Source organism: Triturus cristatus, chromosome 8, assembly GCF_964204655.1.
Source record: "Triturus cristatus chromosome 8, aTriCri1.1, whole genome shotgun sequence".
NCBI classification, from domain to species: Eukaryota; Metazoa; Chordata; class Amphibia; order Caudata; family Salamandridae; genus Triturus; species Triturus cristatus.
In genome coordinates, this window is record NC_140591.1 from 977,909,107 (window position 1) to 977,936,247 (window position 27,141).

Genomic DNA, 27,141 nt, shown 5'->3' on the forward strand with positions numbered 1-27,141 from the left:
GCTGTCTTTTCCCTATACACAGTCTAACTTAGCTTTTGATCTGTAGTTAGTCACTTTCTCGAAAAGGTCTACCTTAAGGCTGCCCTTTTGTTCATCAGACATATGGTTCCTGGTTGCATAATTAAATATTCCCAATCTCTTCTATATAAAGAGAAGCACATTATCTTTTTCGTTAAGTTAGATCTTTTTTTTTTTCCTTTCACCCAATCTGATATATTTGAGAACGTTATTTTTTGTCTTTTGGTCACTTATCAGTGCTGAAAACTGTTTTCTGAGATTGACTTTAAATTTTGACAGGGATACATTTTTGTTGGTCAGCCTTAGTTTGTGAGACTGGATTCAGGGCCGTTGGAGAACACTATTAGTTTCTTATAAATAATCCATTGCCATCCCACTTTAAAGTTTGATCTTTTCAACAGGTTTAATTTTTTTTTTACTTGAATCTTCAAAAGATCATACTGTCCTTGTTGATGGTAATCTGAAAGTTTAGAAAGACTTATTCCATTGGCTCCCCATGCAAGTTAGCTGCAGTGGGGAGTTGTGCCGGAATACTTGTATAGCCATTGCCTCTGGCTTGTGGACATATGGGGTTACCAGTGGCTGACGTTAGGAATAAAATGAATACCATGTGTTAAAAAATAATAATATAGTAGTGGGTACAATACACTACTGTGTTAAAATTGTCAGCACGGGCAATTATATGTATTCTCTTTAATCTCTTACAGCATATTTTTAAGAAGGCATAGATTAATGGTTTGCTGGTTTAGAGATTATGAAAGCCTAGTTTGTCTACAATTTAATGGGAGCCAGAACTGCTGGAGGTCTCGTTCCTTAATTATTCATAAACTCGATTATTTGAGTTAAGTGTTTCATTTTCTAGATTGCTAGTTCACGTAAGTGCCTGCTGCTTCTAAGGACATTCCCATTTCTATTAGGTTCTTGGAGCTAGTTTGAGTTGTGTTACTAGGATTTCAACAGCAATTTCCACAGCTTTCGCTAAGACCACCTATAATTTGCGTACTGCATTTAACTTTCGTATACATTTGGGTGGCTGTTCATCACTATATGAACTTATTTGTATGTGGTTTCTGACACCTAATCTCCACTTTATCCCTTCAGGGATAAGTGACAACACCTTTGACTTATAGAATGCATATATATCCATTAATAGTTAAACTCAAACCAAACTTAGAACCTGCCTGAAACTTGTCTTTTAGACATGGACACAGATAATTAGAAAAATAAACTACGTCAGGTCTGACCTTTGCAGCACCATTTCCCATAATCATGACACATAGTGCAGACCTCCACTGTGAATAGATAATCACATTTACTAGATTGAAATGAAAACCTCATAACGTTATTATATTTTTGCAAGACTTTCTTCAATACATATATCTACATTCGTACATATCCGAAGAAAGTATGCAATTATGCATCTTCTAGAGATTTCTTTGAATAAATAGATATATAAATATCTGTCCATCTACATGTACACATAATTAAGTACTCCTAGTCAAACTCACAACTCCATCTTAAAGCCAACAACAGCCTTTCTATGTAAAGCCCTTAAAGACAGACTAGCTTCTAAAGTCTCAAATAGGAGGATAGATTTTGGGCAAAATTGCCTCTCAGTTCAATACTGCTGTAGATAATGTAATTGTGTGTTTATACAGTGCTTACTACCCCTGATGAGGCGTTGAAGCGCTTTACTCTGGGCAGCACGCAGCTACGGAACTCAAGGTTGGTGGTTAGTCCTGTGTTATTGGTTACTGTTGGTTATTGGGATTAGTCTTGTGTGCCCAAGCAAACCATTCCATGCAATCACGCTAGTATCTTTGTGGTGGATTAAATGAATAGAAGTTGAATGCAATTGTTAGGGGGGGCATGTGAACGTATTCCCTCGCTAGTGGGATTAATAGATGAGCTGGAGGACAATATGTATTGTTGGGTTGCAGGTGTCTGACTTTCAGAGAAAGGAGAGGCTTTGATCTTGTAAATGAGTTGTGGGCAATATGCAGATATACAGTAATGGAGATTAAGGCTAGCATGCATGCATGTAGTGCTCAGAGAGAGCAGAGATGCAGAGGATGAGCAGAAAGGAGAGGGACATTTAAAGGAAAATAGGAGATGCAACAATCAGAAGTTTTAAGTAAAGGTACGTTTTTTTATGCCAGATTTTAGGTATCTAGAGGACATTTTTGAGATGGCATGTCATTTGTGGGTGCAAGACTGTAGAAGGAAGCAACAGTAGTTGCATGTGAAGATAGTGCTATCCTAGTACTTTTATAGGTATTAGAATCATGCAAAAAGCCGGTCTACTACTACTCTAGATCACCACTTCAACCAGGTTAGTTGATCAGCTCAAGGATTTAAAGCCAAAAGTAATGGCTGGACGCATATGTGGGGAGATATTGCATGTTATGATGCGCTTGAAGGAAGCACCTTCAGGCAAATAATGTACACATTAAAGTTGACATTCTGCAACTACTGGTGCGTATGTCTGCTGAGGTTCATCCTCAAATTTAGATACCAGTATGACATACAAAGCATAGTGGGATCCATTTGGAAACATTGACAAAGCCAAATAGCAGATCTGTTTTGGATTTGTCAATTTATTTATATATTTTTTTTTTTGCCTTCTTTTGAAGAAGCTGGGTAAAAGTGTTTAAAAAAAAGCTATGCTACAGCAAGCATCGACAGCATTATATTATCTTCTTGTTTTATATACTTTAGCCCAGCATGTCTCACCAACCAGCAGCACCCATGGAAAGCAAGGAAGGGGGTTATGTGGTTTTTAGGGCAAGCAACACACCCAAGCACTATGACTCAGCTAGCGCTGACTGTTTCATATTGTTTTGTCTGTTATGGCAGATGGTGTGGCAAGCGCTGAGCTACTCCTTCAGGAGCAAGTCTGAGCAATATCCAGTACATAAACATGGGGGCAGGCCGACATAGGTAGTTCGAGGGTACGAAACAAGAGGGCAGTGATATGGACAGTGGGAGAAGGGCTGAATGGGGCAATCAACGTAAGGGCCAGCCAGCGCAGGGGGAATCAAGACTACGGACAGTTGGAGGGGGCAGTAAAATGGCAAACAGCGGGAGTGAGAAGGACAAGTAATGACACGAAGTGGGGAGACAGACTGTATACTAATGCACTATTCTAGAGTGCTACAACTAAAGTAAAAAATAAAAATAAAAAGTACCTCCAAAAGCATGTGACCAGTGGAATGAGACTGCCTGCAGACAGAAAGCAGTCTGTGGTCAGTACTCCAAGAAGGGATAAACACAGAAAGAGAAAGTGAAACCAGTATTCGCTGACCATTGAGAAGCAAGAAAAGTTAGGGATGATGAAGCCAACCTATGGTAAGTAATGGCCAAACTTTAAGGCCATTTTAAGTTAAAAGATCTCACAAGCAACAGTGCAAGCACCGTGTCAAGCAGGACTAAAAAAAAAACAAGAATACACAATTTAACCACTGCTGTGACAAAATCACACTTGAGGTTCCAGAAAAGCTTGATTACAATTGGTTGGCCTGTCTGAGATTTGTTGGCTTTGTTAATGTTTTTAATTATGCTCTATAGTATGGTATGGAATGGCCTGCCATTGTATAGTATGATATACCATTGTATAGTATAGTATGTCATCATACGGCATGGTATGACTGGTTATTGTGTAGTATGTTATGGCTAGTCATTGTATTGTAGGGTATGGTATGACTTGTTATTGTATGGTATGATATGGCTTGGCTTGTTCTTGTATGGTATGGACCTAAACCCCGGACACCGAAACAACCCCTGCATCTCCGCCTCCCCACGATCCACCAAAGGACCCTTTAACTGCTAAAACTGCCACTTCTAACTCTACACAACCTATGAAAGATTCCCCACCACTCCTGCCCTCAAGACCAAGAACACCCGCAACCGCTCCATTCTATCCTGCCTGCTCACTCTGCAAACACACCACAGAAATCTTGGACACCATTACCTACCTCTCCGCAGACGTCCTTTATAAATTGAAACGTGGCTTAACCCCTCCTCTTACCCAAACATTGCTATCGCCACTCCTGAAGCCTACAAGATGATATGCTGAAACCGCACCAACCAACAAAGTGTAGACATTGCCATCATCTACATGGAAACCATCAAATACACCATCCCCAATGACGATCAGACACCTCTCATGGAACACCTCACCTTCCTACGGCAAATTGACACAAAGACCACAATAAGAGGCACCCTCGCCTACATGAATCCATACTTGGTCAATGCTCCATCAAAGAGACAAACACACGAAGAGAGGAAATGAAACCAGCACTCCACGACCAATGAGAAGCCGTGGAAATGAGTGACGATGAAGCCAATCAATGGAAACTAATGGGTAAGCTCTAAAGCCCCTTTAAGTTAACAAAAGATCTTGCAAGCAACAGCTAATGCACGGTCTCAGGGGAGACCTAAAAATTATTGTCCGTTTTGGGCTTATGACATAGAATTGCGCCACCTTAGCTCGATTCCTTTGTAATTAACTCTGACACCGAAATTAAGGTTAGTGTGCGTCAAAAACAACAACAACAAAAATAATAATAATAAGTGTTCAGTATATCTGCTTATATACCCTACCACTGACCCTGACGATCAGTACTTGCAAGAGGGATGTTCTCAGTAATGGGTCTCCCACTTGCTGGCTCAAATCAGTCGATGCCTACTGAGAGATCATGTGCAATGCACAAGGACGTGTGGGAGGCACGCCCAGGTCGTGGGTGACCAGAGTCCTTGTACGCAAACAGGAATGTTTTCAGGAAGCGAACTTGCCTGCCAGATAGCAAAGTGCACCATGTGGTACTCGCTCATGTCACAAGGGGCTACACATTGCTAGAAGGTGACGCCTTACTAAGACAATCCAGCACACAATTCTTAATCACACCATGCTGCAATGAACATGTTAAAATAAAGCAAACCAATTTGTTTTTTTTTGTATACACAGTTGTAGCATTTTCCATAGAAAATGAAAGGATTGGTGATTAAATAAACAGAATGGATCGTCCACTATTGATTATATTTCGTGACACAAGAGCTTGCCAGTAGGAATACAAATGACTTTCTTGCACTAATGCAACAAAAATATAATTACAGGTTGTTTTTTTATACAGTCTAAGAAATTAAGGTTTGGTTCTATGTATTATGAATCTTCTAATTCTGGCATGATGTTTTCCGATACCCCTACAAAATATACAGGCCATCTAGGCAGATTGTACATTTTTCCCTTGCTCATCCATACCAGTTGAAGCCCCTACGGTTGAGAGTATACAAGGAAGTTGGTGTAGAAAGGTCAGTATTCATTTATTAATTCTTAAAGCCCTAGTCATTACATCATCTGGAACCACCGAAGCACATCGCTGGAGAATCTAAAGGTGTGTGGATATGGTGAGATGCGCGGTTTGCTAGTCTGTATTAATCCATTTGTGCTTTCATTGATGGAAATTCATGGCAAAGGACTGACTTACCTCTGCCGGCCAAAGTTCTCTGATGGTGGCATCTTGAGACGGCAATGTGTTATTCATTGCCTATAACTGAACTGACCTGAAACTATTGTAATTTCTGTCAAATAGGTGGGACTCTGATGTTGGGTGAACGCTAGCAGGGAGCTGGTGTCCCCTTCACACCAGAGCCAACCACTTCTGCCCTTGCTTCTTATGATCAGTCTAGCTATTGGGCCAAGCCTCTTCTGCTGCCTAATTTGAACTGACAAGGGCACTGGTCGTGGCCAGACTAGAGTACTGTGACATAGGATATACAGAGCTATTTGGCTCAAAGGAGAACTCCATGCTAGACGGTCCTATTCTGTCTACAACATTCATGAATGAGCTTGTCAACTACTTCGAAAGTTGACGACTATTTTTTTAAATATATTTGTCCACCATCAGTGTGGACCAGTGGGTGCTCTGCATAATATTGCACAGTTAAGGTAGTAAATTTCTGCACTCTTTTGGGCTAGTTAGAACTCGAGATTCCGGTCCTGTTCTAATATCTTTTTTTATTACCACGAAACTGCTTTGGTGCCACTTGTTTCGCTGGGTAGTACATCTTCCCTGTTTTACCAGACTAGGACGAGCAGAAAAAAGTAAATGGAGAAATATTTCTTTAAACATTATATTTTAACATTACTTGCAAAATTACTGAATGTTGAGACCTGGAAGCCAAATTCCAGAGTGTTGCTTCAGTCACTGCAAGCAATGAGGTGCTTAAAGGTAACTATTTATTATAAACTGTAGTGAGCACTCGGAAAATATCCACCATCATGTTGCGTACATTATGTTAAGTGCAATTAATTGTATCCTTAATATGCTTATTGCTGATAAATTCATTATCTATGATATATGTCGGATAGTCTTAGAATTGTTATGGCTGTGCTATTTTGTTTCTATTATATTTTATTTTAACTTCTTTCCTTTTGATACACTCCTGCATTGTCTGTTCCTGAATCGTAATATGCTGTTTGTGATTTGGTTTAACCTTGTATCCTCCTTGTGGTCATTTTCTTGTATTTGAACCTCATAATATTTATATTAGGTCTGGTTCATTGGTGGCATACAAAGAATGTGATTGTCCTTACACCGAGATAGTGTACCAGTATTGCAAAAAAATATCTGTTCTGCTGCAGTCTTAATTTAAAATTGTTTATTTTTTTTTCTTTCAGATAAGAATTTCAGGAGCAAGCCTTTTCAAAGGGAAGGTAGGAAGAAAAGTCATGCTAATTTCAGGAGGAATTAAAAAAATAAAGGCATAGTCACAAGTTTGGTCTTAATATCTGCTATGTACACCAAAGTTTGTTAATGAGTCTGCTGGTAATATTACACGCATGCATAAAGTCATAAGCACAGACAGACACTAGATAAAAGGTTGGTAGCCATGGCTTCACTGCTGCACATCCAAAGATTGTGGTTGGAGTGTGTGTAACTGGGAGGCAAGTGTGGGTGCTAGCACGGTGTTAAAACACAGACCTGCCTGCTATCTTGGAGAATGACTGACTAAAGCATATAAACACAGATTAGAGAGGACGCCAGAGCACTCCGATAACAAATGTTGTGAAAAAGGTATTACACAAATGTATACCTTGTATAAGTATATATTTGATATGCAGCCAACACCATGTTTCATTCTGAGGCACGTTGTCAAGGCGTGATTGAACACATACTCAAATGAGCATGATCCCAAAGCAATAGTAGATAGGGGAGTTTAATTGAAGAAAAGTATGAGGGACAAATATTTCAACCCGATATTAAAAATTATAGACAATATGTAAGTCCTCAATTAAAGTAGGGGAGTCCATTCTGTAGCTAGTAGAAATAAGTTTGAATATATTTCTGTCACCTGCTGTCAATACGCGAATCGCTAGAGTTTTCTTATATCCTAACAGGTGCAGATAAGCCTATCATAGCCCTTGTGTGTAACAGCGGATGATGAAAATATTTCTCTACTAGGTACAAAATTGACTTCCCTACCTTGGTGGGGGACTTGTATACTGACCATAATTTTTAATATTGGGTTGACTTATTTGCCCCTCACATACTTTTCTTTGATTATACTCCCTTATCGACCAATGCTTTGCAACCATGCTCATCTGAGTATGTTTATTCAGTTATGGCTTGAAAAAGTCCCTCGGGACGAAACGTGTTGGCTTGTTGGACATTATTATATAATATATATACACTTATACAATTTATACATCTGTGGAACTTTTTCTTACAACATTTGTTATGAGTGCTCAGGTGTTCTCTCTATTCTGTGCTTATCAGACGCGCGCACACTCTCTCGCACACGGTCTCCTTTCTTAACATTACTCTTTGAAGTCCTTAGTATTCAGTTGTGACGATGCAAACTTAGTGTGGATCCACAAATTATCAGTTGTTACAAATCAATATTATTGAAGGTATTTGTCTTTTTTGTGATTTTTAATGAAAGTGGTACCTGTACTCTGTTTCTCCCACTGCCACAAAAGTTATTTTTTCTCAGTAAATCCATCTTTTTCAAAAGACAGACAAAGGAAAGGATAGGCAAGCAAACCCCTTCCCATTACTCTCCTATTTTGGAAAATATGTCTAAAGTAGTCTGCTGGCTGTGCTATAGCAGAATGAAATTTACCCTTCCGCAATGTAGTGAGGAATCTGGGTTTTTTTCATTGTGATTTCCTTTGCCTTTACCGTCCTCTTGTTCTTGGGCTGGTGCCCAATAGATGTTTTGGTGGAACTTCACATAGAAATACAATTTAGCATTGTTTACCATCAAACGTAAAGAAATCAGGAAGTAGGATTAGAAGAATGTCATGAAAGTAGAAACGGATCCTATTCTAGAAACAATAAGTTGACATAATTTATTAGGTCCTTCTTTGGGCTTTACACTACTTTATGTAAGAAATGGGTACATCATGTTGATAAGCAAGCAGAGGAGCCCAAAGTAGAAAACCAATATCGTGAATCACTTGCAGCAGCAGCAGAATGGATAGAACTGGGCCATTAAGACGGTCTATAAAAGTTTAAGTTTAACGCTTTGAAATGGAGTCGTAAAAGTGCCAACTTGGAGTCCTGAAGCTTAGGGATCAATCCATCAAATGTACTGTTTACTTTTATGAACAAACAAACTCTGAAAAACATCAGGCTAGCAATTTCCTGATTGTGTTTCTTCTGATTGCTAAACTCCACATGTATACCTTGAAATAGTAAAGGTTGTGTGTTTTTGACTTGTAATGTTTAGCCCAAGCATGCTTTTATAATGGTTCTTTGTCTCTGAAGCCGTTGCATTAATGCATACAAGGAGAAACTTTCATCCAACATGTTACAAAACTGTCTTCAAAGAAATGTTGCTTTTATGGCAAGACAAAGGTTTCAGATTATTTCCTATTTCCAAACAAAATATAAAAACAAAACAATCATGCAACAGGTGCTCTCAACAAATCTGAGTGTTACACCTTATTGAAGTTCTGGCAGATGATATTCTTCCTTTTACTTTGCTAATAGGAGCAAGTGAATTGTACAGTTTATTTCCTCATTTTATAAAATGTATTTTTACTCCGTTGTGTTAATTTAATGTCCGATGCTGAGTAATCCGCGGACTTGCTCATGTTTCCTTTTATGTATTGTATGTTAATCTTCCTGTTTGGTAAGGTAAACATCTGTTATGGTGTGGGTAAGGGGCGCTTCACTCTACCCTGCATTTTGCTAATTTCCTATTCACTTTTTCTACACACATTCTGGAAGATTTTTCTCCATTCTCTCATCTTCACAATTCCAATTGTACAGGCATTCTTCTTCTTGCTTGTCTCGTATTTTAATTTCTGCGAGTATTGTCAGTCTAATCTCCAACTGCTCAACTTTTTATAGTGTATTGTAATTGCATTTATGTAGCCCTTACTTCCACTGACGATGCATTGAAGTGCTTTACACTGTATAGCACGCTGCTCTGGAACCCAAGGTTAGTGGTTAGTCCAGTTTTATGGAGTACGGCTGGTTATTGATATTAGTCTAGCACACGCAAGCAAACTAGTTCATGTATTTTTTGTGGTAGATTCAAGTAGTAGAAGTTAAGTTTGATCATTAATGGGAGTGGGGAGGAGGTGTGTTGATGAATTCATGCAGATGTTGGTGGGATTAAAAGATAGGATTGAGGAGGTTCTGAAATGTTAGATTGCATGGGTAGCACTCTCCCAAAAACTAAAAAGCTTGTGATCTCTGAAATGAATTGTGTAAAATTTGCAGTTATACATTAAAGAAGAATAAGGCAAACATGTATGAGACTTAAAAGGTTGTACTCTGAGAGAAGTAACATGCGTTAGATAGAAAAGAAGGAGAAAAAGGAAAGGTGACCATGAGGTGTTTTAAATAAAGATAATTTTTTTTATGCCGGGTTTTAGGGCTATAAAGGACTGGTTTTGAGATAGAATGCACTTTGAGAATGCAAGAACTGCAGAAATAAACATTAGGTTCGAGGCATATGAGCTGCGGATTACACACTTTTGCATAGATCGCCATCTGGTGTTGGGCCCGGAGTTTTGCAGTTTGTTTTTCCTCTTGGAAAGTCTTTGGAAGTCACGAGGTCGGTGACTCCTCCTTTGTTTCGTATTGCGCATGGGCTTCGGCTCCATCCTCAGATTGTTTTTTTTTCGCCATTGGGCTCGGATGTAATACTTCACGCTCCGGTTCCCAACTTTTCCAGTTCAACGATCGACGCAAAATACTCGTTCATCGAGATTCTTCAGATAACAAATCATCTTAATCACCACCTCTTCGACACTTCTTCGATTCCAGTCGTCGATGGCGGCCTTCGGGCCTATCCCGGCTCCGGTCTCGGCTGATGGAAAGAACTCCCTTCAAGAAGTGCTCTCGATGTGGGTCCAAATTCCCCCACACCGATCTTCATGAGGTGTGCAACCTCTGCCTCTCCCCTGAACACGAGGCTCGAGACTCTCCCGCCTGTAAGTCTTTTAGATCGAAAAAGACTATTTGAGATCGAAGGGCCAGACGCAACATGGCGCACTCCTCGACCTCCACTCCAGTCGACATCTTCGGGGACGACGTCTAAGCTCCGGGACAGCAGCACACCGAAGAAGACGACGACTACCTCGTCAGTGCTTCCGAAGCCGACGACTCAGATGTGGAGGACATCACCCCGGCGCAGAGGGTTGTGAGTACTATACCCCCTCCCACACCCGCGCCAAAGGCTTCGGTCACGCCTTCGCCTTCGAACCTAGGCAAGACCAAGGACACTGCTTCTAACACCCCACCTTCGGGCCCGATAAAGAAGCCTAATAAGCCTTCTGGCAGCTCGGGCTCGAACCAGCCTACCCATGGTGCCGAAAAACACCCTTCGGCACCGAAGAAAAAATCGGCCTCCACCTCCACACCGAGCTCAGCACCAAAGCCCTCGGTGTCGAAACCCGGCCTCTCGGTGCCGACCAAACATCATAAGGCCCTCGGTGCCGACACTCCCGTGCCGAAGCCCCTCTCGGCACCGAACAAAAAATCGGAGGTCACAAAAAAGCACGACAAGCCTAAAAAGCAGTCGGCCCCGAAAACCTCGGCGCCGACCGAACAAACAGTGTCGCAAGAACTATTCACACCGGATCCTCTGCAAAAGACACTTACCAAGGATCCAAAAACTGGACATTTGACACTGTCTTCAAAAAAGAGACATTTGGACAAACCAGCTCCACCTCCAAAGAGGAAGGACTGTGCTACCTCCCCTTTCAGAGTGCCTTCCCCACCTCCTCCACCCTCTCTATCTCCACCTTCTCCACCCCTGCCTCATCGCTCTCTGACCCCGTCTCCAGACCATGATGATCAAGGGGACCCTTACTACGATCCAGCAGATGTGCCGCAAGACCCCACCCCTACTGGATCCCCAGACCCATGGAATGATTATAACAATCCAGACATCCCAGATGTACCACAGGATGACCTTTATCCATCCAGGCCATCCCCACCAGAAGACTAGTTATGTTTTCACCACCTACTACAGAGGGCGGCACATTATCACGGGGTAGAGCTACATACTGACCCAGTAGAGGAAGATTTCCTCCTAGACACCTTCGATACTGCACATAGGTCTACTGCTATACTACCTATGCTAAAAGGGGTAATCAAACATGCACCAGAGGTTTTTAATGACCCAGTCAGGGCTAGGGTCCTAAACCCACGTATAGAGAAAAAATATAAAGCCGCCCCCACAGATCCCGCCTACATTAAAGGCCCTGCACCACTGTATTCCTTAGTGGTATCTACAGCTAGAAAGAGATCAAATTCTCAGGCGTCAGGCGAAGAACCACCACCTGACAAAGAGTCCAAGCTCCTAGACGTGTCAGGGAAGCGCACTGCGTCACAAGCGGCCAATATATGGCGTATCGCCAACACTCAAGCGCTATTGGCCAGATACGATGGAGCGCATTATGATGAGCTAGAAACCATCATGCACCATCTCCCCGAAAAATACAAAAATAGGGCTAATGAATTGATTCAAGAGGGAAAAACCATAACTAATACCTCTATACGCTGTGCCCTAGATGCGGCAGACACAGCCTCCAGGGCCATAAACACCAGTGTCGTCCTCCGTCGCCACGCCTGGCTAAGAGTTTCAGGTTTTAAATCTGAGGTACAAGCCTCCATAGTAAACCACCCATTTGATCAACAACATTTATTTGGTCCAAAGGTTGATGAGGCCCTCGAAAAGATGAAGATAGACACTGATACGGCGAAATCCATGGGAGCCCTACAGTCACACACTCCTAGGCGCTTCTTTCGCCGCTCTTCCTTTCGGGGCACGGGTAGAGGCTACTCCTCAGATAGCGCATCCACGTCCTACAAATCCCCTCCTCAGTCCACCTTCACAAGGGGTTATCAAAGAGGCGGCTACAGAGGCAATAATAATAAAGGCAGAGGCAAAACAAATACCGCCCGCTCTGCCACACCGCCTACCCAATGACTTTCCCCCGCTCCCTCCAGACCATCCCACTCCGGTCGGGGGCAGACTACGAAATTTCCTTCACGTCTGGGAGACCATCACCTCAGACAGATGGGTGACCCAAATTATTCATTCAGGGTACTGCCTAGAATTAACATCTACCCCCCCAAACATTCCACCCAGGCAACGCCCAATGTCACAAGAACATGCCACATTATTAAAACAGGAAGTAATCTCCCTCCTGCAAAAACAAGCCATAGAGCAAGTCCCCATCAATCAGCAAATTTTAGGGGTCTACTCCCTGTACTTTCTGATTCCAAAAAGAGACGAGACTCTACGACCTATTCTAGATCTCAGGCCTCTAAACACTTACATACATTCAGACCATTTTCACATGGTAACCTTTAACAGGTTATTCCACTCCTCTCCCAGAACGACTTTCTCACCACACTGGACTTGAAAGACGCATACTTTCACATTCCAGTACACCATGCTCACAGAAAGTACCTCAGATTTGTAGTGGACGGACAGCACTACCAGTTCAAGGTGCTCCCGTTCGGGGTCACAACAGCACCAAGGGTATTCACCAAGTGCCTAGCAGTAGTGGCAGCACACCTCAGAAGACAGCACATTCACGTCTTCCCATATTTGGACGACTGGCTAATAAAAGCCACGTCCTACAACCAATGTGTGCACCACACCGCCGCTACAATCCAACTACTTCACCAGCTAGGTTTCACGGTGAACCACCAAAAGTCCCACCTGATACCATCACACACAAAGCAATACCTTGGTGCCACCATAGACACCTCAAAAGCCATAGCCTATCCCAATCCTGCCAGGATTGCAAACATACAGGCTCTGCGTCAAAAATTCATACTTCAACAATCTCTCCCAGCAAGAGTGTTTATGCAACTGATAGGGATGATGGCCTCTTGCATTTTCATAGTGCCTCATGCAAGACTCCAGATGCGTCCACTCCAAGAGTGCTTAGCGCGCCAGTGGAACCAGGCCCAGGGGCAACTGACAGATCTGGTGTTGGTAGACGGTCTCACCCATCGCTCTCTGCAGTGGTGGAACACCACAAATCTTTCCAGAGGTCGACCGTTCCTGGACCCGGTTCCACAAATAATCCTAACAGACTCATCGCTCTCCGGCTGGGGAGCTCATCTGTTACATCTCACCGTGCAGGGCACATGGACGCCGCAACAGAAGTTACTCCACATCAACCATTTGGAGTTACTGGCAATCTTTCTAGCCCTAGAATCCTTCCAGACGCAGATTTCAGGCAAGGCAGTCCTCATTCGCACAGAGAACATGACTGCCATGTACTACATTCAAAAACAAGGGGCACACACTCTCCACAGCTCTCAACTAGCACGGAGCATATGGAGATGGGCAAATCCACAGAAAATCTTTCTCCTGGCCCAACACGTCCCAGGAGTCCAAAACACCATGGCAGATCTGCTCAGCAGACAGACGCAGCAGATCCACAAGTGGGAACTTCACCCGCAGGTGCTTCACCCGTTCTTTCAGAAGTGGGGGCATCCACAGATAGACCTCTTCGCCACCCACGAAAACAAAAAATGCCCAAGCTTCGCCGCCAGATATCCACACCCATTGTCCAAAGGCAATGCGATATGGATGAACTGGTCAGACAAATTTGCGTACGCTTTTCCACCACTCCCACTAATTCCATTAGTGGTGCGAAAGCTACAACAGCATTCCCTCACGCTCATCCTGGTAGCTCCAACATGGGCCAGACAACCGTGGTACACCACACTGCTGGAACTCTCGGTGGTGCCACACCAAAAGTTACTCCTCTCACCATGCCTCCTAACCCAGAACCATGGAGAGATCAGGCACCCGGACCCAGCTCAGCTCAACCTTGCGATCTGGCTCCTGAGGTCCTAGAATTCGGATACCTTAACCTTCCCCCTGATTGCATGAATATTATCAGAGAAGCTAGACGCCCTACTACTAGGGCATGCTACGCTGCAAAGTGGAAAAGATTTGTTGTTTACTGCCATAACACAATCAACCCTCTAGATGTATCCATACAGCACATCATATGTTACTTGCTCCATCTACAAAGGTGTAACCTAGCATATACATCCATTCGGTTACACCTCGCAGCAATTGCTGCTTACTTACAAAACAGACAGCACCTATCACTTTTCAGGGTGCCTGCCATCAAAACCTTTATGGAAGGCCTCAAAAGAGTAATTCCACCCAGAGTACCACCCTCACCTGTCTGGAATTTAAATATAGTTCTCACAAGGCTAATGGGACCGCCTTTCGATCCATTGCATAAATGTGAGCTGCAATTTCTCACATGGAAAACCGCTTTTCTAGTGGCCATCACTTCCCTTAGAATTGTTAGTGAAATACAAGCACTCACTATACAGGAACCTTTTCTCCAAATGCATCAGAACAAGGTTGTACTCCGCACCAACCCAAAATTCCTACCCAAAGTCATTTCTACCTTCCATCTGAACCAATCGGTAGAATTACCGTTTTTTTTCTCAAAACCTCAAACTGTTGCGGAAAGGGCTCTACACACACTGGATGTTAAAAGGGCCTTACTTTACTATATCCAAAGAACACAACCTTTCAGAAAAACCAAACAGCTATTTGTCTCTTTCTCTCCACCACATAAAGGCAACCCTATTTTTAAATCAGGGATAGCTAGGTGGATTGTAAAATGCATACAGATTTGCTACCACAAAGCAAAACGTACGCTATCTGTTCCCCCTAAAGCCCACTCTACAAGGAAGATAGGGGCTTCTATGGCTTTTCTAGGGAACATACCATTAGATGACATCTGCAAAGCAGCGACATGGTCAACACCACACACTTTCACAAAACATTACTGTGTAGATGTGCAAACCAAGCAACAAGCTAGTGTGGGCCAGGCTGTACTAAAAACACTGTTCCAAACCACTGCAACGGATGCCGGCGGTCGCCGCTAGGGTTGGGTACTGCTATATAGTCTATGCAAAAGTGTGTAATCTGCAGCTCATATGCCTCGAATGGAATATGCTACTTACCAGTATGCATCTGTGGTTGGCATTTAGAGCTGCAGATCTACACACTCCCACCCGCCTCCCCGGCTACCTGTATCCGTTCCAGTCTATCTTATTTAGATACAACACACATGGGTTTCTTTACTGTTATTACTACGCTCCATCTTTCCCCGCTGGCGAAAAACAATCTGAGGATGGAGCCGAAGCCCATGCGCAATACGAACCAAAGGAGGAGTCACCGACCCCGTGACTTCCAAAGACTTTCCAAGAGGAAAAAGAAACTGCAAACATCCGGGCCCAACACCAGATAGCGATCTATGCAAAAGTGTGTAGATCTGCAGCTCTACATGCCAAGAACAGATGCATACTGGTAAGTAGCATATTTCTTTCATGTGAAGACAGTGTTGTTTTAGATCTGGTAATAGGCGCTAGTGTACGGTGAGCAGACTTTCTACTGCTAGTTTACCCCAAGACCACTGCTTTAACAGGGGGAGCTGACCAGTTCAGGGGGTGAACGCAAACATTGAAAGGAGATTATGTAAATGCTTAAGTGCATGTCGACTGTTGTTCAGCCTCCAGTTTGGCTCACAGTATTAATTATAAAGCCCAGTGGGATCATCCGGTTTGACATTGCACAAAATATAGGATGAGGACAGCTTCTCCGGACAGTGGAAGGGTATTGCCTTTTTTGTGAGTGGAGATGCAGATCCATGACGTGAGGGGGTTCCCTTTAGAAATGTAATGAAGACCTTGCTAGAAAGGGGCTGCTGCTTAGACTTTCTGGAGCTCTGCCCTTTGATAGATAGTTGGAGTGATGGCTGGAACAGCAGATTCTGTTCTGCAATGTGAAAGGTACCCCTTAGGGGACTCCTGTGCCTTCTGTCGTTCTTGGCCACACTTTCAATTTGGCTGACCTGGGAAATACTGAACCTCGCACCTTTTTAGATTGAGCCTGGGCAGCGCATGCGCTGCTTTGAGAGGCATGCTGTATTTAGGCTCCACCCATATTTTTCATTGGCTTGGCGAGACTTTTTGAGAGGGCTCCAAAAAGTGCTACCAGGCCAGCCTAGAGCTACAGTGCATGTACGCGGGCACGCGCACCGCACTTTTCCGCAATTACTTTCACTTTTGCGGCCACATGGCCGCTTTGATGTTTGATTGCGATCACTTTCGCGGCCGCACGGCCGTTTGGCATAGCCAATAGGTCTCACTTTTGGGACCTTATAAGTATTTAGTTATGCAACTGTTGCATGGCTAAACACTTATAAGGTCCCAAAGGCTATGCCAATGCTTGTTTATTTTGTTTTATAGCACGGACGTCTGGTGGGGGGAATTCAGGGGGTCTAGGGGGGTGGAGGTGGCTTAGTCGTACATTACTGAATTCTTTTTTGTGGGATGAGTAGATTTGTCAGGCTGGCTCAGATGTTCATGCTGGCTTAGCCGGTCTCTTTTTGCAGTGTGGCTGAGTAAGGCCTAACTGTTCTAGCATTCACTGGCCGTCATTTTGGGCACTGTGCGGGTAGCCTGCTGCACTCGCACAAATGGCATAAATAAATCCAGAAGTGAGCCTCTCGCATCGCCTACTGACAACAGGAGGAAGTCTCTCTAATTCAAAGGAGATTCCATGATATCAAAAAATGCTGCTTTGTGTAAGAGGCTGCCCTATAATTTTAGGCTCTGATCTAGAATTAGTTATCTATCCTTCTCCCCTCATATGCTTACAAAGACAGACTCTGATGCTGAAATTCATGAATCCGCTCCTTTTCAGGCCGCTTCACTGCGCCTCTTTGACGCGGCATTACGCAGCGGAGTACTGTGCAATAGCACCCTCTGTTGTTTATCTGAGAGACAACAGCACCTGACCTTTATCTGACTTCTCCAAATTGTGACCCGAGTGATGGCGTCACTTTCCAGTAGTGATCAGCAAGTTTCAAGCAGTGACATGCAGTTGCATACTACAAACTGTTGGTGTTGTTGAAAATAGAATATTTAGGATTGTTGTTGCTAATAAAGTACACTACAATCCATCAACTGGACAACTGGTCCTCGATTTCATTCAAGCATAAGGAGGTGCTTCTACTCACATCTGTAGATAATTTCGAGAGTGCTTTTGGTAGCGTTCTGTTCTTACTTGCTGAATACACTTCTTAAAAAGAACATAAATATTAGACATATACAAAGGTAAATGCCTTGGCTTTGTAACCCCACGCACTGACATTGGGGAACATTTGCAATAGTACATGCCTCTTCTTAACTCATTGCACTTACATTGTATGGTTTATACTTGTTGTGTCACATAACATGCATAGACATGGCTCGTGTACTTCGCAATAAAGACCAAATGTAAGTTCCTTCAAACACATCGACTGATGCCCCTTGTGACTCGAGCAAAGCAAGTTACATGTAGCATAACCCGAGCAACGCTTCCCGGACTTACTTCACAGAAACCCACCCTGCACAGAGTATGGCTGAAGTCCCACGATCAATCCATAGATGCTGCAAAGAGAGACATCTTGTCACGTGACCCACATTCAGCACTTGCCCTGCTAGCAAGACCTGCACATCAAATGGTGAAACGCAATATATGGTCCGTGCAAACAGTTGCCGCTAAAATGCAGCTTTGCTAGACTTTCTTCGGTCCTCCCCTCGACAAAAGATTTACTTATAATTTTGCAAGGGTCAGGTGTGGGAGAGAAGGCAATTTGTCATCTAGCTTTCCCGTTGACAGGGGGGTTAGGCAGGGTTACGTTTTGGCGCCAACCCTGTTCTGCCTCTACGTAAACGGAGTCATCTCCCATCTGAACGCGGCCCCTAATAGAGACGCACCAAAGCTTGGCGGTACAGGGATATCAGCGATTATGTTCGCTGATGATACCCTGTTACTCGCTAAAACTCCAATGGGTATCCAGCGAGTTCTGGAGAGTTTTGTCTCGTTTTGCCATGACCGGGGGCTGGAAATAAATACGGCCAAAACGAAATTTAGATTTTTAATCCTCCAAAGACATCCCGCCCAAACCCTGTCATAAATGGTGTGAGCCTGGAAAGAGTTCAGACGTTTGAGAATTTGGGTTTGACTCTTAATGAAAATATGACCTGGGCTCAACATCAGACTAAATCCCAACTAAAGTTAACCCAAAAGGCGGGGGGGATTATTAAACTGGAATAAATCTACGACCAAACCCATCAGCCCCCCTCTCGAAATTTATAAAATGCAGGCACGTGGGGCAATAACCTATGGTGGTGAGTTGTGGGGACACAATTGCGCCCCTGCAATCACTGCCACGGAAAATAAGTTTCTTAGGCGGTTAGCTTCCCTGCCTACTAGTTCACCCCTTCTTCCCCTCAGACTTGATTTGGGAATAAGATCTTTAAAGGAGGAATTGGGGTTGAAGCCTTTAACTTTTTGGAGGCGCTTGTGGGTAACCCCTGAACTTTTTAGCTATAGGCAAGAGCTTAAGGAATTATTGAAATTCCCAAATATATGGAAACTTCCCTGGCTAAAATATATAAAGCAGGAATTTGAGAGGTTGGGTTGCCCTTCACTGTGGACAAACCCCGAAGAGGCTAGTAGAAATATATCCTGTGAAGACCTGGTTAACATGTATTATGATTATAATCTGTCTGCTTGCTTACTGAACGACCAATTGGGGACAATGTCCAGTACATTCGTAGCAACGAAAGACTACTATAAGATGGAGACTGTCTTGGACGACATTAGCCACACTGGCCTAAGGAAACTTTTCCTCCAATGGAGATATACCTCTTTACCAATAAGAGCCCTTACTAGTAGATGGCACCCATCTACCAGCAAAAACTGTCCAGCCTGCTCTGAGGAGTTGGAGAATGATATCCATGTTATGTTCTTCTGTCCTTCCTATCGGAAGCCCAGGAAGAAGTGGATCATTCCCATATGTAGAAATTGGGGGATTAGGCAATACTTGCATTCTTATCGAATATTAAAAACTGACCTATCCCCATTAACTGTCTTTGCTGTAAGTAAATTTTTAGCTGCCATGTGGAATATTAGAAGAAATCTTGTGGCAAAATGAGACTTGGTGCATCAATGTTTAGCTCAAGGTGCATGAAGCCTAGTAATGAGGAGTGGGACTTTCAGTTGATTTTATGGATATGCCAAGAAAACGTTATGATTAATAACTGTGATGGGATAATGTATTTTAGATTTTATACCATAATCTGCAACAATCTGTTTAGGTAATGTATTGTGATTTCTTTTATGAAATTTTTAAGTCGAAATAAAGATAATTAATGAATTAATGAAACGCAATATATGGTCCGTGCAAACTGTTGCCGCTGAAATGCAGCTTTGCTAGACTTTCTTCGGTCCTCCCCTCGACAAAAGATTTATTTAATTATTTCTTCGTTATTACGGACGTATAATTTTATATCTATACTATGAATTTATGAAGCTTAGTAAATATAATTAAGCTCGCCATTTACAATGCAGTACCCTCCTCCAGTGAGTTTGAATAATTTGTATAGAGTATGCCCGTATTCAGGACATAATTGCATATGTGAAATGATACTAATAAAAAATGCAACAGATGACACAGCTAGAGATTTCACACAGTGCACTGTCTCAAGAACGCATCACCCTAGCATCGCTAGTACGGGAGATAGCCACACGATGCACACCATGGCAACACAGAACTTGTGCAACTGTATTCAGGTATGGACTTGAAGCTTCGCCCACTCTCTACCCATATTTTTCATTGGCTTGTGTAATTGTCCACAGTAAACTGTGGCTTTTCATTGGTCAATAGGCTTAGTAGTCCCTCCTTAGTACTGCCTTGTCTTATTTTGTAACGTCCTCCCATAAGGACACCCTCTGTTGAGTGTGTTACTCAGTAGGCTTTAATTGCAGCCTCCGAGCACTATTTTCTCAAATAGCTTTGTCCTGACTGCTGTTGGAGGCCGGACACTCTCCCCTAATGCTTTTTTTTAAAACTTTTTTTTTATCTTCATAGCACGGGTTCCAAACGCATTTGTAATGCAATAGGTCTCACATTTGCGAGAGTTTAAGCTATTGGCATTGTTAATCACAATGCCTTTTAATTAACTGTTTTTTTCAAATACAACTCATCAATAAAAGGCATTGTAATTTACAATGCCAGTAGCTCAAACTCTCGTAAATGTGAGACCTATTGCATTGCACATGGTTGTTGTCCATCGGTTATGGGTGCTCAAGGCTGGACACAGCCCTAATGTGTCGGGCATCACTAAACAAAGGCTGAGTCTGGAGAGCCGTCTGGCACGGACATTTGAATATAGAACCAACCTAAACTGGTTCTGCAGCATATACTTTTTAGAAATATTTACCATTTTTATAATGCTCTAAAACGCTTGTCTCAATAGTTTAAAATCAACACAGTCCATAAAAAGTCCACGCTCACTCACTGGGTTGTGGCTGTATTCTGGGAGTGCGGGGGGGCCGAGGGGACGATATGCTTCAACAATACTTGTAAATAAATAGGCCTAGGTGTGCAACTTTGTTTATTTGGGGTCTTTTCCATCTATCTTCATTTGACTGCAGGGTTGAAGTGCTTAAAAGAAGGTAATGGAACTGAGAGGGTTAGGTAAGTGAATTCTGTGACGGATCAAAGACCTGGCTACAAAGAACAACATATTGCATCATTTCTTTTAACACAAACACCGTGAATGAGAAATAAATGCATGTTAGACTAATCCATTGTAACTGTACTCTTTTATGTTATGAAAACTCCATCAGATATCTGTGTATGTGACCAGAGGGTCACAGACTTAAATCCCGGTTGGCGCAATGGGTAGTAGTGACTTATGTATTTATAGTGCTATGATATCCCAACCTGTGACAGAAAGCACAGGGATTATGCAAGTCATTATTTTCAAATTGTATTGCACACAGTTTATAGGCTGCTGGAAAGTGATTTCATATTTAAGATAAATCAAGTGCAGACTGTATGTAGTGCAAACACTTTTATGGGTGTCCATTAAAAGGATGCACTCCAGAACTCAGCTTGTAGGACACTTGCATTAGGACTATCCTACATTACAAAATGGGGGAACTGGCTCATTTTCCTTGCTAGCATAGGAGTCAAGGAAACTCTTTCTGTAAAGAGGGGTGATATATTTTGCAGGTCTTTTTTTTTTTTTTTAAGAGACGGAAAGCATGATTCAAGATTAAAATGCGGACCAGGCAAGGTGTGCAAAGGATAACGGAGGCAGAGGAGGCTGCCTGATTTTCGGACCGAGGCTATCATTAGTGAAGCAGGTGTAGTTACGTTGCTGTAGTAATTTTACTGTCTTCACTTTCCACCAGAAAGATATGTTGAGGTGTACCCATTTCAACAAATCCCATATGGTGTGATCAATCAGTGAAAAAAAGGTTATCCTTCATCATGTGAGAGAGTCCCCTGTTATTTTGGATGCCTAGGTATCGAAGCCTCTGTGGCATCCAAATCATGTAATGCACACACTTGGTGTTTTTGGTCATCTGCAGGGCTTTGCTCTTCGACCAATTAACTCTTTAACCCGATAGGCTAGAAAAATTGTCTATAATAGACCGCAAAGCTGCAATTTTAAAAGTCTGGTTGGTGAGAAGGAGCAAAATATCAAACGCATAGAGCATAATCTTAATCTCCCCAGCATCCATGAGGATTCCTTCGACCTCCCAGGACATACAAATTGCTGCTGACAGGGGTTCAATCGCGAGGAGAAAGAGCAGTGGGGATAGGGACATACCTTGCAAGTGTTTTGACAAGTCGGGAGGCAGTCCAATATGAACCCTCTGCAAGACACCTAAGCTGTTGGGGTATCATGCAGTAGTCAATCATCACTTCTATGGGTGTTGTTGAATACGTGATGAGTTGCATAAGCTTTCTCAGATGCTCATGGCCTGCTTGTCTGTAGATAACGTCACTAGAGATAAACACATTCCTCAGCAGATTTCTTTACTTAAGGCCTAAACAGCCATGATAAAAAATATTTGTACCCTTTATTTTGAGCAGAACTAGTAGACATCAGCGTTGCTGTGGTTGTCTGTCTCCTTAAAGCTTTCATCACTTTGGTCCCCATGGCAGAGGTACATTTTTCCAGACCAATTCTTTCTTTACACCCTCGCATTCCTCAGCATTTGCGCTTTGCCTGAAGCCAAACTTTGCCAACAGCTGTTTAATTTTTCTTGCTTTTGGGATCCCTCTATTTCAGGTGGACTCGTTAAAGGTCAGATCAAATTAGTGATTACTTCTGACTTCATATTTTCTAGTCTATCCCTTCCCAAAGGTTAGCATCCCTTTTGTCTGAAAGCCACACAACTCTTATTGTCTATCTCCAAACGTGAAAGTGGTTTGGGGACTTTTATTTGCTCTTTACTTTAACTAGTGTTTTTACAGCCTCTGAAACCCCTATTTGGGCTTCTACAGCCATGGATATACATATGAACAGTTAACTAGACAACTTGCTTTTCATGTCACACAATTAGATTGCCTTACAGAGAAACTCCACTCATTAGCAATGCTGTTGAATCAGGCTTCAATCTCTTAATACATTGAGAGAAATCTGTAATAATACCTTTTCTGCAGGTGAAATTATTGACCTCATTTTAAAATGGCTTCACAAGCACGGATGTGTCCATTTGGGTGGGAATGTTTCTCTGTAGGAATTGTCTGTTCAGGTCAGTTCTCTTGACCTTGTAGCAGAGCAATATAGTCATGCTTTTGGCAGGACAAGATCCAGGCAGAACTGGCAAAAGCCATGCCATTCTGAGCTTTTTCATCGTACCTCAATTCGGAAGGAAACTCCTGGATCCCATTAGTTTTATAGTGGATTGGAACGAGAGGTACAGCACAGACAACATAGTAAGTTTGATCACAGATTTTTCAGTGCCTGCAAAACAGATGACTGCTACTCCCATGTTTTTTGCATCTTACCCAAACGCATAGCTTCCTCAATTTTACATTTGTAGGCCAGATTGGTTTTCTAGATAATCTTGATTTAGCCATCTTGACTTAGATTGTGATCAGTCTCACTTTTTGATGGCATGGAAGGTTTCACGGTTTCATGTCCTACTGGCATATTAGGACATAAGGCCAAATCCTCCTTATTACAGTATTTTTGTCTCCGTGTACAACTACAAAGTGTATATTTCCCCGGTTCTCTGGACCCACTAATGTCTGAAGTAGCACATTAATACTCCGTTTATAGTAAATTCTCTTGGACGTTTTGTTGAACTGCGAAGTTATAGAATGACTGTTTTTAAAGTCAGTCTCACATTATGGGATTTCTGGTAGTTGAATTTAATAAATCCATTCACCAATTCTAAGGTATTGTAAATTGTGGTATATTTATTTTGTTTCCTGCCTTAGCCTATCCTGAATCATCATTGTCTCAAAAAACTTTCCTCAAAATTAGCTTTTCTTACCCGTCTTATTTTGCTCTGTGAAGCATCAGATGTCTTTGTATTGGGTGTCACCAACTGAGTTTTTTCTTCGGAGGGTGACCGTTATCTTGAGGATTTGGACCAACACCCTTTTGACTTCTGTTTTTCATCCAGATTTTCTGTATCATCCTAATATGTGTGGTTATGTGTCTTGAGGTGTTCAGGATCTTGGCTATTCCACTGAACGCTTCTTATCCACATTTTGAAGACTTTATCAAGCTGGTTCCCATGTATACTTTTAGATAACAAGATCAGTTTAGTGGGTTGGGTAGTAAACAGGAATTAATGCAGCTGTTTTTGGACCGCTCAGTTAGTGGGCTGTGGGTTCCCTGGCCTTCGAGAAAGACCAAGGTGGAAGACATTCTTAAAGATGCTTTTGGTTAGGGACTTATTTTGAACCTGTTGAGCATTCCATCCTGTTAGGATTGCCTTGCTCTGAGTTTGCATAATCTGAAGCCCCCGGTCTTGCCATAAAATGTAGATTTCCTTAGCTATACCAACATACAATCTTTATTTTATTAAAGACGAGGAGGCGAGGATTATTCCTTCTCTAAAATCCCTCCCTCATTAAATATTTTCCTGTTTTGTGTTTTGTTTCAGCCTCTGGACCCTGAATGTGAGGATTCTCTGAGTGATTGAGGAGGCGTTGTATGTGACACAACAGACTGGTACCAGACACTGAATCATTCACCGGACTCTGCGCATAGAATGAATGCGCCTTTGAAGATTATCTGATGGTGTGCAGTTAACTGCACCAAAGAAAAAGGAAGAACCGCAACTGTGCGGAACTCTTGTAAACAATGTTCCACTCTAACTGGTGGGGAGAGCACCTGTTACATGATTGTTTTCTTCTTTCTTTCCCTTAAAAAAGGGAATTTACTATTTCTCCATGGTTCTTACTTTCTGAAGCAGATAAAGTAAACAACGAAAATGTATTAGCCCTGCCTCTGTGTCCTTTTATAACAAAAAAAAAACATGTCTGTGATGATAGCTAGGAAACACTGCTTTTGGGACCCCTTGCAGTTTTCTGCAGGAGATTTGAATATTTTCCTTTTAAGCTGCTTCCCCATTTTTCCTTTTAAACTTTGTAGAGCTGAGAGCACACAGTGCATGCACTCGCATCGTTGCTTCTAACTGCATCTTCTAGGGCATGGTACAGTGTCTTTTAGTGTTGGAGCGTTCAAAACTTTTAATGTGTTTTCTTTGACACCGTTTCTTTTCCCCCATTGTAAGAGCTAGATTTCGTCCTGTGACAAATGTTTTCCAGTCAGTGGCTGATGGCTTTTCCGTATCCTCAGCAGTTGGCATCAACTTCTGATTTTGGGAGTGTCTTTTTATGACCTACTTCATTTCCATCCAAGTTATTATACTCGGAATTCTCTTCTAATACAATATCACCATGAACCTTGATCTTCGTTAGGATAGGGTGAAATACATTCTAGTGTAAGACAGGCATGTTCCTCCTGAATGATGTGCTGAAGGTTCTAGGCGTTTGTAATGAGTAGATCATTGTGGACCAATGCCTAATTGAACAAGGTTACAGACCACAGTATATTCTTTGTTGGTTTACCAGATGTATAAATACCATGTATTATATTAAATAATCTTGTTCATTGTCACCTTACCTTGCATTCTAAGTATTGATTAATGCATATGCTTAATGTGTGTGAGAATTGGTGTCCTTGACCAACTCATCACGGTTGTATTGATCTGAAATCAATAAATACATCTTTTTTTTTTTTTTTTTTTAAACAAACAAATTTGTGTTCCAATGCATTCTTTAAGTAGGCTGTAACTGGTTGTGCATGGTCCTATGGAAGAAGATTTTGTTCTGTGACTTTTGCCTTCGTTTCACCCAGACGGTTGTGAAAGTTCTTGAAGACCCAAATGATCTACGACATGACCTTGAGCGCAAAAGAAAAAATCGTTTGTGGAGTGGAGAAGATGAAGAAACCTTTTCTCCTGAAAGGTGCTTTTTACTATAATGTATTCCTTTTTTGGGCAGAATTTTTTGAGGGGTGGTGGTTAAGTGTGGGCATGGAAAGGGAGGAGGGAGAATTCTAGAATAGGCTTTGAATAATGTACTGATTTATTGTTTCCTGGAACAAAGGCAGTGGCATGAATTGAAGAATGTAGTTCCGTTCTTCCTATGAAGCAAGGTCCTTCTACCAGTCGTGTTGTAGACTTATTTTCAAACTCCGAATACTTGGAGATTTTTGGTGGAAATCCGAAACGGTGCAAAATTATAAACCTTAATGATATTTGCATGCTTGTGTTATGTGCCACCTGGAGGCTTCGGACATTTATGTAGCAGCCCACTGTAAAAATAATGTTTAATTTTTATCTAGCTCTAAAAAGGTTGATTTCAGAAAATTATGCAACCTATGATTAGAACCACTTAGATTATTTTTAGTCCTATGAAAAATAACAAAATATTTTTTTACTGAGTAATCTATAGTGTGAACTTGACCCAAAGGTTTCAGAGTGCTTTACAAGAGCACCAGGTGCGTTACAGATGGATACATCAATTTTTTAGGAATGGGGAGATTAATTGATTTACCTAGAATCACAGGATGTTGAGCGTCTGTGCGAAGACTCTAACCCAGTTCCCCTTCTTCGAGGTCGACCTCTCTAGCAGTTAGGCCACATCCTCTCCCTGAAGAGTTATACAAGTGGAATAGTTTATAAGGGTCAGTACAAATGTAGTATCATAGGATAAGGCTTGAATGGATTGTGAGAGTATTTTGTGGTTCTGACTGGTGGAGCACGAACAGGTGTGGTTGGCTAGATATCAATGTATTTCTCCAATGGCTTTAGTGAAACACTGACATGTTTGTCTGCACACCTGTTGCAATAGTGGTCCCCGAATTTTCCTAATTTTTTATCTTGCTATTTCAGAATGTTTGAGGAAGGCAGTATCTGTACAGCTACTCAAATAATAATTATACCACTTTGTGTTAGAGCCATGAGGAGCCTTTCTAGTAGGATGCTTGGACCACTGACTTTTTGTTTTTAATTTAGATTAGTATTTCACTTTAGCATCTCGACTTGGAAACATTGTTACCGCTTTCTTTGTGCTTGACCTCGCAGATTTCTGGGGTGTTAAACTGTATTAACCTTGCAAATCCATTTTAAACATTATTGGAACATTGGATTGTTGAAAGTTGCGTTTAAGACAGTGGAGCATTAACGGGCCAATAATGGCTGGAACAGACTTTCTGCTTTAACATT

General features: G+C 42.1%; 1 protein-coding gene across 7 annotated transcripts in view; it reads left to right on the forward strand.

The window, feature by feature from the left end:
* BCLAF3 (BCLAF1 and THRAP3 family member 3) overlaps positions 1 to 27,141 on the forward strand; it is a 604,159-nt gene that overhangs the window by 220,258 nt on the left and 356,760 nt on the right. For 5 of the 7 annotated variants that reach the window (XM_085622512.1, XM_085622513.1, XM_085622514.1 and 2 more), the window contains exons 8-9: positions 6,698 to 6,733; positions 25,770 to 25,879. In XM_085622512.1, the coding sequence (XP_085478638.1) occupies positions 6,698 to 6,733; positions 25,770 to 25,879 (146 nt within the window). Of the gene's footprint in view, positions 1 to 6,697; positions 6,734 to 24,510; positions 25,671 to 25,769; positions 25,880 to 27,141 lie in introns of those variants that run through there. The other 2 variants (XM_085622519.1, XM_085622518.1) reach the window with 1 other exon arrangement.